The 13,942-nt window shown below is 42.1% G+C and overlaps 1 protein-coding gene across 3 annotated transcripts in view; it reads left to right on the plus strand.

The window, feature by feature from the left end:
- GNAT2 (G protein subunit alpha transducin 2) overlaps nt 1-13,288 on the plus strand; it is a 49,443-nt gene extending 36,155 nt beyond the window's left edge. For 2 of the 3 annotated variants that reach the window (XM_054979332.1, XM_054979330.1), the window contains exons 5-9: nt 2,642-2,770; nt 3,080-3,209; nt 6,787-6,940; nt 10,877-11,087; nt 12,045-13,288. In XM_054979332.1, the coding sequence (XP_054835307.1) occupies nt 2,642-2,770; nt 3,080-3,209; nt 6,787-6,940; nt 10,877-11,067 (604 nt within the window). In that variant the 3' untranslated portion in view covers nt 11,068-11,087; nt 12,045-13,288. Of the gene's footprint in view, nt 1-2,641; nt 2,771-3,079; nt 3,210-6,786; nt 6,941-10,876; nt 11,127-12,044 lie in introns of those variants that run through there. The other variant, XM_054979331.1, reaches the window with a different exon arrangement.
- Nucleotides 13,289-13,942: the final 654 nt, after the last annotated feature.

The raw sequence follows: 13,942 nt of genomic DNA on the forward strand, positions 1-13,942 counted from the left end.
GTGGGGGGAATGCAGAAGTCACCCCTGTCCCTGCAAGTTGAGGCTGATGATTACCAACCACAGCACTCTAATCTGTGCTGCTGCTGACCAAGCACTTATGATGCCAATTGCCTTGCAGGATCAGAGTTCCACGGAGGAGCCCCAGCCCACAGGGCAAGCTCAGTTCCAATGCAATTCCCTACACAGAATGGGTATGTCTTGGCTCAATGATTATACTATGTGCTCCCAAAGAGGCAGTTCACTATGTGGAAACCCCCTCCAATTTGGGGAGGGTGGAGTTGCAAACATTGCTAGAGCACCACATGCAGACAGAGCTCTTCCTGTTTCTGTGGAACATCACTCATTGCTCTCCTTCTGTCTCTTGGATCCTGTGCAGGCAGCCGCTCAACAGGGCATGGGCCAGGAAAGACTACATTCCCAATTTGATGCCAACGATCTGACTTGACTTACAGCTGCAGTGACAAGTGTGCATCTTGCTGCTCTGGCGTGGATTGCCATCTCTCTTGTTCCAGCGTAGCTCTTGCACCATCACAAGCTGCTCAACTGGCACAGTTTTCCCACTCATGGACATGCAGCAATTGGGACAGCTCTACCCGTGACTGTGGTCTGGCACTGGCAATGAAACTTGCAAGAGCACAGAAGCCTTTAGGGCATCCCTAGTCCTCTGGCTTCAGTGTTGCTCCTGCTGCTCAATAAATGTGAAATCTGCTCTCCAGCTGTGTCTCTATTTAACTGGTGTTCAATGGACTAGGCTTGGTTCCCACCCTCTGCTCTTTCCTAACCTCAGCTGCCTTCAGAATGCACCTCATACAAGGAGGGGGCCAAGGTGGTCCAAGCAGGCACAGAATGGCTATGCTCTTATAAGAGGGAGGAGAAGGGTCTCCATGTTGCACTCTGCCCCACATCACTGCTAGCATCTGATAAGCCATAAAGGGGTGGGGGTGGGGGTGGGGGTGGACAAACCACAATGGTTACTGGAGCAAGGGGGCAGCAGGCAATGACAACCAGCCCCAAGGGCACAGGAGAGAGATGGTGCCTGGGGACTTGATGGTCAAAATGATGAGCATGTGGAGCAGCCAATCAGCATGAGGGGTCCAGTTCCAAATCCCCTCCTTGATGTTTAATGGGGCCGAATCTCACCTGTGATCAGAAGTTGAGCTGGACTGCTGCAGGGTCCTGCCCAAGGTGAGAACTGAACCGGGGGCCTTGGGTATGCTATATCTGGGCTTTCCCATTGCACTGCTTGTCTCTGCGGTCTTTCCTGCCCTGCTCCATGGGAGTGGTGTTGACAGCAGAGATGCCCAGTTCCTTATACTGTGCTGCATTGTTCCCTTGGGCCTGGTTGGTAAACTGCTCTTGCGTGTAAGAGATATAAGGCTGAGCCCACGATCTCCTGCGTTTTGCAGCTGCTGGGCAAAAAGTGAGCTTTGCCTTCAGGCCAGCATCTTCCTCACTGGGAATTGAACCCACACCTGTTTGCCACATGGGAGTGTTTCCTTGGTGAGCTATAGGGTGGTAGTAGTGGTGATAAAATTGCCATTGGTGAGGGTGCCGTCATGTGTTCCCTTGTTGCTATCCAGTGTCTGCATTTCCTGTGCCTGGCAAAAGGCTGGTCCCCACCCACCCCCGCCTTAGCTAGAATCTGAACCCTTAGCAGGCGGGGTGTTGCGTAGTCTGCCATGGTTACCTGTGCTAAGTAAGTTGGCCATTTGTCTTCCCCTGTGAAGGGATCTCGGCTGCAGGTGGGGACTCAAAGGACAAATAGCCACTTTACTCAGCACAGGTGATCATGACAGATTACGCAACACCCCTATTGGTTTTTTCCCTGCTCTGCAGCCACAAGGCAGCCTTAGATTGCCCATTTTCACTGCCAGCATTACACTGGCATTTTGGGACTCTTAGGATGGGGCTTTGGGAGACTTGGGTGCCAATTGTGCTAGTGAAAGCCTTAGTAGACAATATAGATTTCTTTTGCCTTGCATTGCCTTGCAATGACCCAATTTACTGTTTGTTAAATATGCATGTTAAAGGCTTGAAAGGGTCTTACTGAATACACTAAAAGGACTTGTACATGTCTAGGTAGTTCTAACCAAATAGGACAAACATTGGGACACATTCTGAGGTTTCATCTGGCCAGTTACAGAAAAAGCAGAGTCATTTGCAAATGCCTGCAGTGAATGAGCAAAGAGTTGATTATGATTCATGCCACATCCCACCCCCCACCCCCGTTATTACAGTTTTTGCAGGGCAATGATCCCATTTCCAGCTGCTCTCGTCGTTCTCTGCACAGCTGTACAGCAACCAATATTTCCAGCTACTTAGCTCTAAGTTTCTTTAGCGAGGTATTATATTCAGCCAAAGTGGTTCAATGGCTTGGACCAGGGAAGTCTGGGTTCAAATCCTATTTTAGCTATAAGACAGACAGAACTGTCCCAAATAGGTCTACTCAGAATCAGGGCTTACAGCCAGGAAAGTGTTCTGAGGATTGCACTGTGACTTTGGGCACAATTTACACTCTGAGCTCCCTCCCTATAAATTGAGAATTACTACCTTGCAGAGTTGTTGGGAGGATTAGCAACTCATTACAGAGCATCCTAAGATGTGCTGCAGATATGGCAAACTGCTTTATTTTCTTCTTCAGCTACTTGAATGAACTGGACAGGATCACAGCTGCCAATTACCTCCCCACTGAACAAGATGTACTGCGATCACGAGTTAAGACCACAGGTATCATAGAGACAAAATTCTCCGTCAAAGATCTCAACTTCAGGTGAGCAAAGTTCCTCCATGCTAGACCCCTTGCCCTCTAGCTAACTAGAACTATGCCAGTTGTTTTGGCCAATTTACAACACACATAATCCACCAATGTGAGTTTCACATTTGGTGCCATAATCTTCATGCTCTTATTCAAAAAGTTGCACAATGTGTCTTTAAACAGTCACGATGGATATGCAGCTGGTTTAGATTTCAAATCTACCTGTTCACTTAAACAAAGCCACCAAGGAATCATGCTGTCACTCTGTTGTATAAGTTGGATAGTACTAAACAAATACCACAAATAATGTTTTTCCTTCTGCAGGATGTTTGATGTGGGTGGGCAGAGATCAGAGCGCAAGAAATGGATCCACTGCTTTGAAGGGGTGACCTGCATCATTTTCTGTGGGGCTCTCAGTGCTTATGACATGGTGTTGGTAGAAGACGATGAAGTGGTATGGTTTTAGTTCAAATTCTATGGGATCAATTATTGCCCCACTGCCAATTGTGTCTGCCTCTATCCATTCCCTGCCCTTAAACAAATTCCCAAACTAAAACTCAGTAGGAATAAAGCTGGGACCCATCACAGAGACAGATATATCACCCACATCATTCCCTCCCCATAAACATTGATGAGTTAAAACCTGAATCTCACACAGGCTCCTTGTAGGTGTGCTCTGATGTGGCAGGAGAGGGAAATAAAGCGTGTACACTCTGTGGTTTGTTTGTGCTGTTCTGATGTAAACCCAGGAAGCAAAACAGTACTTACTTGACATTGGCTTAACCCTGGTCTGAAAACACAAGTCACTCTGCAAGCATTTCAAATTTGGATCTAGGATGATTTTGCAAAGCACAGCAACATATAAGAACCAAATTAATCCCAATCCTCCACATGCATGTAAGGATAGGGGGGAATTATATCAGTCTACATCAAAAATGACATCAAAATCAATAGAACTCTTAAAAACAATGGCATAATAAGCAGAATTCTATCCCTGCTTTTGCCAAACACTTCCTGCAGGCTTGAGTGGGAAATACATTGCTGAATTTCTTTAAAATAAAGATTTATTTATTTATTTATTTATTTATTTGACATAGTCTACTCTCCCCACAATGCAGGCTTAGAACAGATCACAGCCCGATTAAAACACAATACAATATACAATAAATAACATATAGCTAAAAGCAATTTAAAACTGGCAGCAAAATTTAAACAGATAGTGGATTTCACAGTCCTGCAAGATCACTGGATCTACGGAGGCTAGCACATAGCAATGAGCTAAAAAAACAGGAGGGGGGGGTCTTCCCCCACCCCCTCAGTAGAAGGCCGAGAGGAGGCCCCGCCCACTTCAGCCACCAAAAGCCTGGCGGAACATCTCTTACAGGCCTGGCGGAATGCTAAAAGATCCCGCTGGGCCCAAGTTGTCTCAGAAAGAGAGTTCCACCAGGTTGGGGCCAGGGTTGAGAAGGCCCAGGCCCTGGTCAAAGCAAGACAGATCTCCTTGAGGCCGTGGATCTCCAGAAGATGTTTCCCTGCTGAGCAAAGTGCCCTCTGGGGTATATAGGGTGAGGTAGTTTTCAGGTGGGTAGCCATGTTGTTCTGTAATAGAAAAGTATGATCTGGGTCCAGTAGCACTTTACAGACCAACTAGATTTCAAGAGTGTGAGCTTACAAGAGTCAAAGCTCCCTTCGTCAAAAGCTCATACCCAGGAAATCTAATTGGTCTCTAAGATGCCATGCTAATAGTCAGCTCTTTCTCTTTAAAAAGAGATATAGGCTGATTACAAAGGGAAGTGTGGGTGGGGAACACTTCTCCGCTGCTGCATGATGTGATGCCTCATACCCTTGGATGAGATTCTTTAAAGGGAAATTTTAGCTTTCCTATACATGAAGGAATAAAATTTTTAAAAACTTGAATACACAGCCCAATGCTCTAAAGCAATACTGGTCTAGATGACCTGTTCTCAAGAGAGATTTCAAAGCAAGTTGCTACTAAGCAGCTGTTTGTAGGAGGAAAGCTGCAGATTCCCTTCCACAGTGATAGTTATGAGCATTGATGACTTTAATAGTGGATTATACAGATTCATAGAGGATTAAGTCCATTAGAAATTGAAGGGGCGGGGGTCACCACAGCATAGCTAACTGTACAGAATATTTTAAGTGGCTAGCTGAAACCCTCCCTCACCTGATTGCAGCCTCTGTTTCAACAGTGACAAAATGAGAGGGCAGAGAAAGGGGGAGATGATTTGGCTGAAAACTATTAGCTGCTTTCTCATAGCCAAATAAAAGCAAATGTCATCTGAGTGTAAAAGAAAAAATTGCATACTTGCTGGAGAGGAAATGTGGAAAGTACTTGGGAGATTCCACTCAAATGCAACTTGTGGTTCTCTTTTTCATTGAAAGGGATGATTATAGGGGAGGAAATAAGCAGAATATGCCATCAAACTCTTTACATGATAGGAAATAGGAGACAGAAAACCTTGCAGAACAAAGATTTTCTTTTATTTATGCAATAGCATCACAGGAATTAAAATATGGTTAATACAATAGTGGGATGATGGTAGGCCTAGATTTGAGACAGCTGTAGATTTAGTTGCAAGCTTTGCTGTTTGACCCTGAGCAAAGCATTAAAACTTTCCTAGGGTATTTTTACAGAAACTAAAAGACCGCTTGGGTCAGAAATAGCAAGCAGCTTCAAGAATGTGAGGCTATTTGTTTACAATCAAGAGCCATTGTAATTAGACTGCCAAAGTAGGGAAAGGCAGAAGGCCAATCAACAATACAGCCAAATTGTTCAGGTAAATATTTGCTCAAGTTGCAAAATAAGAACAAAAGGAGAGCCACAAAAACATTTCAGTTTATTTTACAGCATTTATAGTCCAGCTTTCTCAGTAAGACTCAGCGTGTGTTCCTGTCTTTTTTAGCCTTACATTTCTACCTCGTACATCAGGGTGATGTGGCTTGAATCGGAAACCCAAGGAAATAGTGGAGCCCTGCCCTCTGCAAACAGAAGTGTCTTTAATTTGTGCTAGACCATTTTTTGATCAAACCTACAGTAATGACACACTGTGATGGTGGTGGAGAGTGATGTCAAGTCATAGCTGGGATTTTCAAAGAGGCTAACAGAGGTGGTTTGACATTGCCTGCCTCTGTGTAATGACCCTGGTCTTCCTTGGAGGTCTCACATCCAATAAGTAACCATGGCTGACTCGGCTTAGTTTCTGAGATCAGGCTTGCTTGAGCTATCCTTCTCAGGGGATTTGTACAGGTCCTGCTTAAACTAAAAGACTGCGTGGGTCATAAATAGCAACTATACCAAGTCTTGTTCAGATGAGATATTTGTTTTATAAGTCGGTGATCCATGTGGGAGGATAACCCATTTTTCCTGCCCCATCCCTGCCACCAGCTCTGATTCCCACTCCTGCACCCCGATCGTTAGAACCCTGATCATAGCTGCTGCTGGTCTCCATCTAGATTTGTCCTTCTGCATATTGGCTACTAGATTACCAATTTGCATTAAAGAGTTACTCTTTTATCTTTGCTGTTACTATGAATTTCTTATCCCCCCTCCCATTGACTCCTTCCACCTTTTAGGAAAGCTTTCAAGCATGTTAGTTGCACTAGTACCAAAGAGACCCAGGTTCAAATCACCACTTGCCATAAAACTTACTGAGTGACCTTTGGCATTATCCTCCCTCAGCCTGACTGACTTCACAGGGATGTTTAAATAGTCAGTTGTTTAAAGTGATGGTTTAGTCAAGTGTGCCAATACCCACTCAAAACACACCTGAGTCTCAAAAGATACCTGAGACTCCCTTTAGATATACCCCCAGCTGCATAGAAGTTCCTCTTCTGCAAGATGATCCCACATGGCTGTGAGCTGCACCTGAGTGATACCACCACAGGGCGGGCACTTGCGGGGGGGGGGGCTTGCACCATACCTATCTCTGCAGTCTTCCCCGTTTTGTTCCATATGATGAACTAAATCTTTTGAGTTGACTTTTCAAAAGCATGTGGTCTCTCTTTTCTAGAACCGCATGCATGAATCTCTGCATCTATTCAACAGCATATGCAATCACAAGTTCTTTGCTGCCACCTCTATTATTCTCTTCCTGAACAAGAAGGACCTCTTTGAGCAAAAGATCAAGAAAGTACACCTCAAGATTTGTTTCCCAGACTATGACGGTGAGTTGATCAAAAAATTCTTCCTTTTCATGGAAGCCAAAAGTATTAGAGCCAGGAACTTCACATAACTTTCCCCTTATATTAATGTACAGTGGTGTAGGGGAAAAAACTGGTTTTAGCCAATAAACCACCAACAGAATGCCCTTTTAACCCTCAAAAGATTATTCCTAGGAGAGCCAACTTGGATGAACAGCTATGTAGGGCAGGAGGCTGCTAGAAGGGAAAGAAGGTGAAACCACTCTTCTGGCAGCACTGCTACACCCCTTCTATTCATTAGACTTGATCGCATATACATTGGTGAACACCCTCATACATAACATGTTTTTTCATATACTCACTGAATCTTCTACATCTATAACCACCATTGAGTGGTAGGAAAGTGTGTGAGAAACAGGTTTTTCCCTGTAAAGTGGCATTAATAACCCCTATTTATAAGAAGGGGATAAGAACGGATGCTCTGAATTATTGGCCAATTAGCCTACTTCCTGTATTGAAAAAAAATATATGCTGCCCTTTTAATGAATAAATAAAAAGAACAGAAGAAATACAACATAATTCAACAAGAGCAGTTTGGCTTTCTGAAAGACTGTAAATGTATACAACATTGTCTGATTTTATCTGCCCTTGTTAATAAGTACATCAATTAATGGAGAGACTATATTCGCAGCCTCTCTCGACCTTCAAGCAGCTTCTGATTCACTATCCCATACTCGTTTATGGGAAAAGTTGGATTCAACCTCTGTTACTCAGCGGCTATTGGCCCTGATTAAGAACTTACATACTGGGAATGTTCTGCAATTAAAAACTTTTAATATGAATTCATATCCTGAGATCAATACAAATCAAAAAGAATTTAAAAAGATGTGCGGCAAGGATGTGTCCTAGCTCCATGTTATTCAACTTGTATATAAACTTATATTTGCAAAATAATACTATTTAGCAAATCATCCTCTACCAATGCTTCTATATGTTGATGATTTAATTCCCCTCAACCAAACACCAATTGGCTTGAAGAAACGCGTGAACGACTTCTGTGTCTTTTGCGCTTGAGAGCTGTTGACAATTAACTTTGCCAAAACAAGATCTTGAGATACTCCAAGTGAAGACATTTGTAAATTTATGGAGAAAATATTGAAGAAAGTATTGAAGAAGTTAGACAGTTTAAATATCTCAGTATTATATTATGATTTATCTTGGAATTCTCATATAAATTGTCAGAGGAAAGTCCCAAATTGCTCTATGCTGCTCCAATCTGAGTCAACGGACTACTGGATCCTCTTGACAAGTTCCAGCAAACTTTCTTTCATAAGATCCTCTCTCTTCCTTCCAGTGTACCTTCGGCTGTGGTGTGGCTAGAACTTGGGACTCCCTCAGATGTCAATAGCATGGTATCATGCTATCAGGTTCAGATTATCACTTCATGAATCCAATGCTCTACCATCCTTGCTACAATTACTAATAGCCCATTCCTGATTGGAAAGTTAGCTCAGCCCAATTGATTCAAAGCTTGCTATACTAAATCTGAACTTGAATTTCAGGGGCTCACTGACAAAATTCCTGTTAACTGCATGAAATTGATTACTTTAAAAAGACCTCAAGCAGATCGGAAATGCTCCCCTATTTACTTCCAAATTATCTTATCAGAAAATGTTTGAGCGATCTAAATACTTTTTTATCAAATAGTTCTTAAGTTATCATCTTTTTTTCCTGTTACTCAGAAACAGGTCTATTTTTCCTCAGAATTCAGCAACCCATCCTTTCTCCCCCAGGTGCAAAATTTGGGGAGGGGGTCATTTCAGGTCGCCAGAAGAAGGGGGAGCCAAGGGGAGTTACACTCCACAGATGCAAGTTCTTGCTTCCATGGAAATGATGTATTAAATCCCACCCAGGAATTTGAAACAAAACTCCAAGCGTATGTACCTTTTAGGGACATAGTCTTTTGATTTTAAAATCGAATGCTGCACCTAAGCCAGCATAATAGGTAAAAGCATATCATGTGTGTCTTAAACATTTAAAGTTTTATTTTCAAAAGTTACTCAGTTTAAATTCTTATGTCACCACCCAATTACTTCTAAAACAAGGTTTTGTTTTGGGTATAAAGACTATACTGTTTATTTACTTTTATGCCTCATCCCAAAACAACCCTGCGAGGTTGGTTCAACTGTGTGTGACTAACCCAAGCAAGCTTCCATGGCAGAGTAGAGATTTGAACCTGGGTCTCCCAGATCCTAGTCTGACACTCTAACTGCTATACCATGCTGGCATTTGAAATTGTTACAATCAATATACTTAATTTTCAATGGGGATACTTAAATCTTGAGACACGTAAGGCATATCCTTCTACAAACCTGGAAAAGCCCCCAAGTTTGCAGAAAAACCTGAAATTTAAGAAAAAATACATTGGGGGTTTAACCCGCCCCCCTCCAAATGATAAAAGCAGTGCCTGAAGCTTTAAGAAACAAATGCCATCAGTGGCTTGTTGCTAGGCACCTACAACTGTATTGCCAGCCTTCAAGATTGGGTTTAAGTCATTAAAAAGCTGGGGGGGGGGCGGATTTTGGTCTTTGAGAGAGGATGCATTGGGGCTAGGCTTGGCAGCAATGCCAGGCAACTTGCAACTACATGACTTACCAATGCCCAGTTCTTTGCTACCTTTCAACAGCAGTAACCCCCCCCAAAGGCTGGTGTGGTGCAGTAGTTAGATTACGATCTGGGATGTCCAGGTTCAAATCTCCACTCTTCTGGGGAAGCTCACTGGGTGACTTTGCGCTAGTCATATGCACTCAGCCTAACCTCATGACTGTTATGATAAAATTGAGAAGACAAGAATGATGTGAGCTATTTGGGTTCCCCAGTGGGGAGAAAAGTGGGGCATAAATGAATAAATATAGCCAAAGATGGAGGAGATAGATAAATGGTTGGTTGGTGGGCAGGCATGAAGGAGAGAGGGAAGCAGGGAAAGCTGAGAACATGGGGGCTGCCAGGAGGAGGGGAAAAGTGTGGGGGCTAGGATGTAGTAAGGTGCTCCTCACAAGTACTTGCAGCTTCCCTACCATGCAGTTGGGCCCAGCTGCCTGGCTGGCACCACACAACTCACCCAGTCTTTCCCTAAGGAGAGACTGCTAAGGGAAGGGAAGGTGGGAAAGCTGTAGATAGGGGTGGGGGAATAAAGGTTGATTGGTTGGTGGGAAGGAGAGAAGGAAACAGAAAAAGGAGAGAGGTTATAGTGGCTTCAGGGAAGACCGAAGAAATAGTGGGGAAGAGGAAAATGAGATGTTCTCCGTAAGTCCTTGCAGCTCTGGTTTATTTTATATGATACTCTTATTTACTAAAGAGCTCAGGTCTAGGTATTTATTTACCATGGCATAGACCTGGGGTGGCCAAACTGTGGCTCAGGATCCACATGTGGCTCTTCTAGACATATTGTGCGGCTCCCAGAGGTCTCCGAGTGTTGCCGGGCCAAACATTTTTAGTTCTCTCCCTCCCTTTCCATGTCTTTCCCTCCTTCCCTTTCCTTGTCTTTCCATGCCTTTCATATTTTCAATAAAAATGTTGGGATTGCCAGGTCTGACTCAGAAAATATCTGAGGACTTTAGAGATGAAGTCTAGCAAGGATGGGATGTCACTTCCAAGTCAAAGGTCAGGTGATGGCTCTTCCCCAGCGCCACCCCTTCCAATGATGTCACTTCCAGCATACTGCACCAAAACCCCACCTCTTCCTGTGATGTCACTTTCAGGACACTCCCCCAAACCTACCTCCTCTTCTGAAGTCAATGCATCATGTCTTGTGGCTCTCAAACATCTGACATTTATTCTATGTGGCTCTTACATTAAGCAAGTTTGGCCATCCCTGGCATAGACAAACACATGTGGTTTCAAATAAAATATGTATTTCAGTAACATTTTTATCTTTCCTCGTTTTCCTTCTGTGAATAGGTCCCAATACATATGATGATGCAGGAAACTACATCAAGCATCAGTTCCTTGACCTGAACATGAGAAAAGATGTGAAAGAAATCTACAGTCATATGACCTGTGCCACAGACACACAGAACGTCAAATTTGTATTTGATGCAGTGACGGATGTCATCATCAAAGAGAATCTCAAGGACTGTGGTCTCTTCTAAGACTTCAGCTTTTTAAACAGGTAATTTCCATTGTAAGAGACAATAAAAGGTTTAAGTTATATGTTGTATCAACTTCCCACGGGGAAAAAATTTCTGAAGCCATTTGCTAAGTGGGATACACTTAAGGCTGCTACATTTTAAACAGATACACTTGCAATTGATCATGCACTTGTGCTTACTGCAGTATCCCATGCTTACAAATATTACTCTTACGGCTCTTGTAAAGGTTCACTCGTTTCAAAAGTCTCAGTACCCCGAGAGTGCAGTAAATTTGATTAAACTTCAGACTAATTTTATTATTAAAAACTTTGTTAGTGCAAGAGCTTGGCAAATGTTTCTGAAATGGAGTATGAACTTAATCCTGAATTCCAAAGCAAGTTTCCCAATTCCCAGGCAGACTTCACTGGAATCTTAGTATTACAAAACAAAATCATCAGCTAATAGAACTGGGTTATATCTGTGATAGCTAGGGGTAGTACTAATATACATCAGAATACATATATAGACACAAATTTGACAGAAACTTAAGATTTTTCATACTTTACAACTATTTGGCTTTGTAGTTTGTATCATGGTTTTACAAATGATTTGTTAAAAAATTATTTTGCTTTGCCTCAGCATTGATAGAATAATTCATGCTTAGGTTTCTCTACCATCACAGAAAGATTTGAAAATGTGAAGAAAATTAGAGAGCAGTGTAAGATTGTGCAGGCAAGCAGCGCCTACAGGTCACAAATTAACCTGATACTAGATTATGTGGGAAGCTGCTGAATTGCTATCCACTTGAAACTTTCTGCACTCAAAACCCTTACAATCAGACTAGTACTAGTTAATGAACTTTGAAAGTTTTACACATCTCTAGTTGAGAGATATTATTGCAACTCTTAAACAGGTGGAATCCCCATTGCTTGTTTTGGAATCAGAATGTAATTTGAGTTCTTTCCTCAAAATACCTTTTTCCTGTTGTCTTCAATTAGGAAAAACTTCCAGTTAGCTTCACTGTTCTGCTAAGCAGAGCCAACGGAGTAAACAAGTCACTAAAAACAGAAAGAGTCCATACTTTTCTACAACCCATCCATGACACAAATGGCATAGCACCAACAAGGTATGAAGAAACAAAGCTAAAAACTTCCCATATCCTAACTGTATTCTTTGGTAGCAGTCTGTAAGCCCTCAAACCACTATTTGCAAGACAGACAACACAATCTTGTCTGCAAACAAAGAATCAAGCACGTGACACTGGACCTTCCTGTGCTTATGCAACCACATCAAAAAAAGTATGTCTGTGGGAATGACAGAACCAATGCTTTTGTGGATTCTTTGATAGAACTATTCAGTTCCTAATCTATAAACGGTCTGAACAAAGGTTCTGCTGAGTGTGATCATAAAGGGTTGAAAAATTCAAGTCAAACATAATTTCAATAATAATAAATAACATTCGATTTATATACCGCCCTTCAGGATGACTTAACATCCACTCAGAGCGGTTTACAAAGTATGTCATTATTATCCCCACAATAATGATATAGCATGAACCTACTAGTTTATAAATAAGCCCTGAAGATTAGAAGGTGTTTTTCAAACTTGCACTGAATATGTTATTTGCAGTTCTCTGAAACTGGTGCAATTTGTCTCCACAGCCTTAAGTAAATAGTTTGTTTGCTTTAGTCTCCAACTCTACCCACACACATTAGAGGATTCTGTGACCCCAGTGATTTACTTTCTCCACAACCACTCAACCCAGAGAGCTCAGCAGTACTGATCCCAGCTCAATGCTTTACCTGTTTGCTGTGGAGACTATTGCTCCACTCGCCTCACTAACCCGATTCAAGAGTTCACAGCAATATGCAAAAGAAAACCATGGACATAGGGTTAGAGAACATCTCCACGCACATAGGAAATAGAGAAAAATGATATGTGGAAGTGGTTATGTCAGGATTCTCACTCTGCTATTTAGGGCTGTATTTGTTCTTGACCATTTGTAAATACATCTGATGTTACTGTAGACAAGATTCTCTTTGTATCAATATTACTGCAGAGAATCACTTATACAGCTTCAACTAACTGTAGAAAATCCAAAAATAAAGAAATGCACATAAAAAGCATGGCGACGGTGTTGTGTTTTGAAAAATAACTTAACATTTTTCAAGTTTCATTTTAGCTTTCAAGAGTCACTTGATATACACTGAAAGAAGACATAAGGTACATCCTACAAAGGCCTGAGAACCAGTGTAGTTCAATGGATGAGGCTGTATTTAAGAAATATGGATTCAAACTGCAGGCCAACCACAAGCCTCTTACAATGGTAACTTGTCAAAATAAAACGAAGCTTGCAGATGTGAAATCATAATGGGATAAGACTCAGACAGAAAGCTCATTCCCCCACATCCCAAGCAATGGCTTTCAATGGAAGTGAGTCTCCATTTCTGAAATGTTGATGTGAGCTGAACTTTCATTGGAAAGACAATAAATCTCATTGCACTACTTGCAAAGCAAACAGACTACAGATGAGCACTTATTTTAATCAAAGTGTACCTTACATAGTGTGCATGTAGATACTAGGTAAGCTGATAATGTCTCATATCAAGTGGCATGGAAAATGATATAACTTTTCTGCTGTCATAATTATTACCTTGCACGTGGTAAAAAGCATTCCTGAAGTAGGATTTTATATATCCACTGTTATGCAGCAAGAGTTGACAAAAACTTGGCCTCTATTCTGACCTAGTGGGTAAGCTATGATCTAATGCAACAGAAACCTGACAAAAGAGGTCTCTGGAATCCCAGACACAAAAGCACTGCAATTATTTACATTGAGATTTTGCAGTATCAAAAACTAATGAATCTAACTAAAATCTTTATTTGCAGAAATTAG

This window comes from Eublepharis macularius, chromosome 5 (genome assembly GCF_028583425.1).
Source record: "Eublepharis macularius isolate TG4126 chromosome 5, MPM_Emac_v1.0, whole genome shotgun sequence".
Lineage (NCBI taxonomy): Eukaryota > Metazoa > Chordata > Lepidosauria > Squamata > Eublepharidae > Eublepharis > Eublepharis macularius.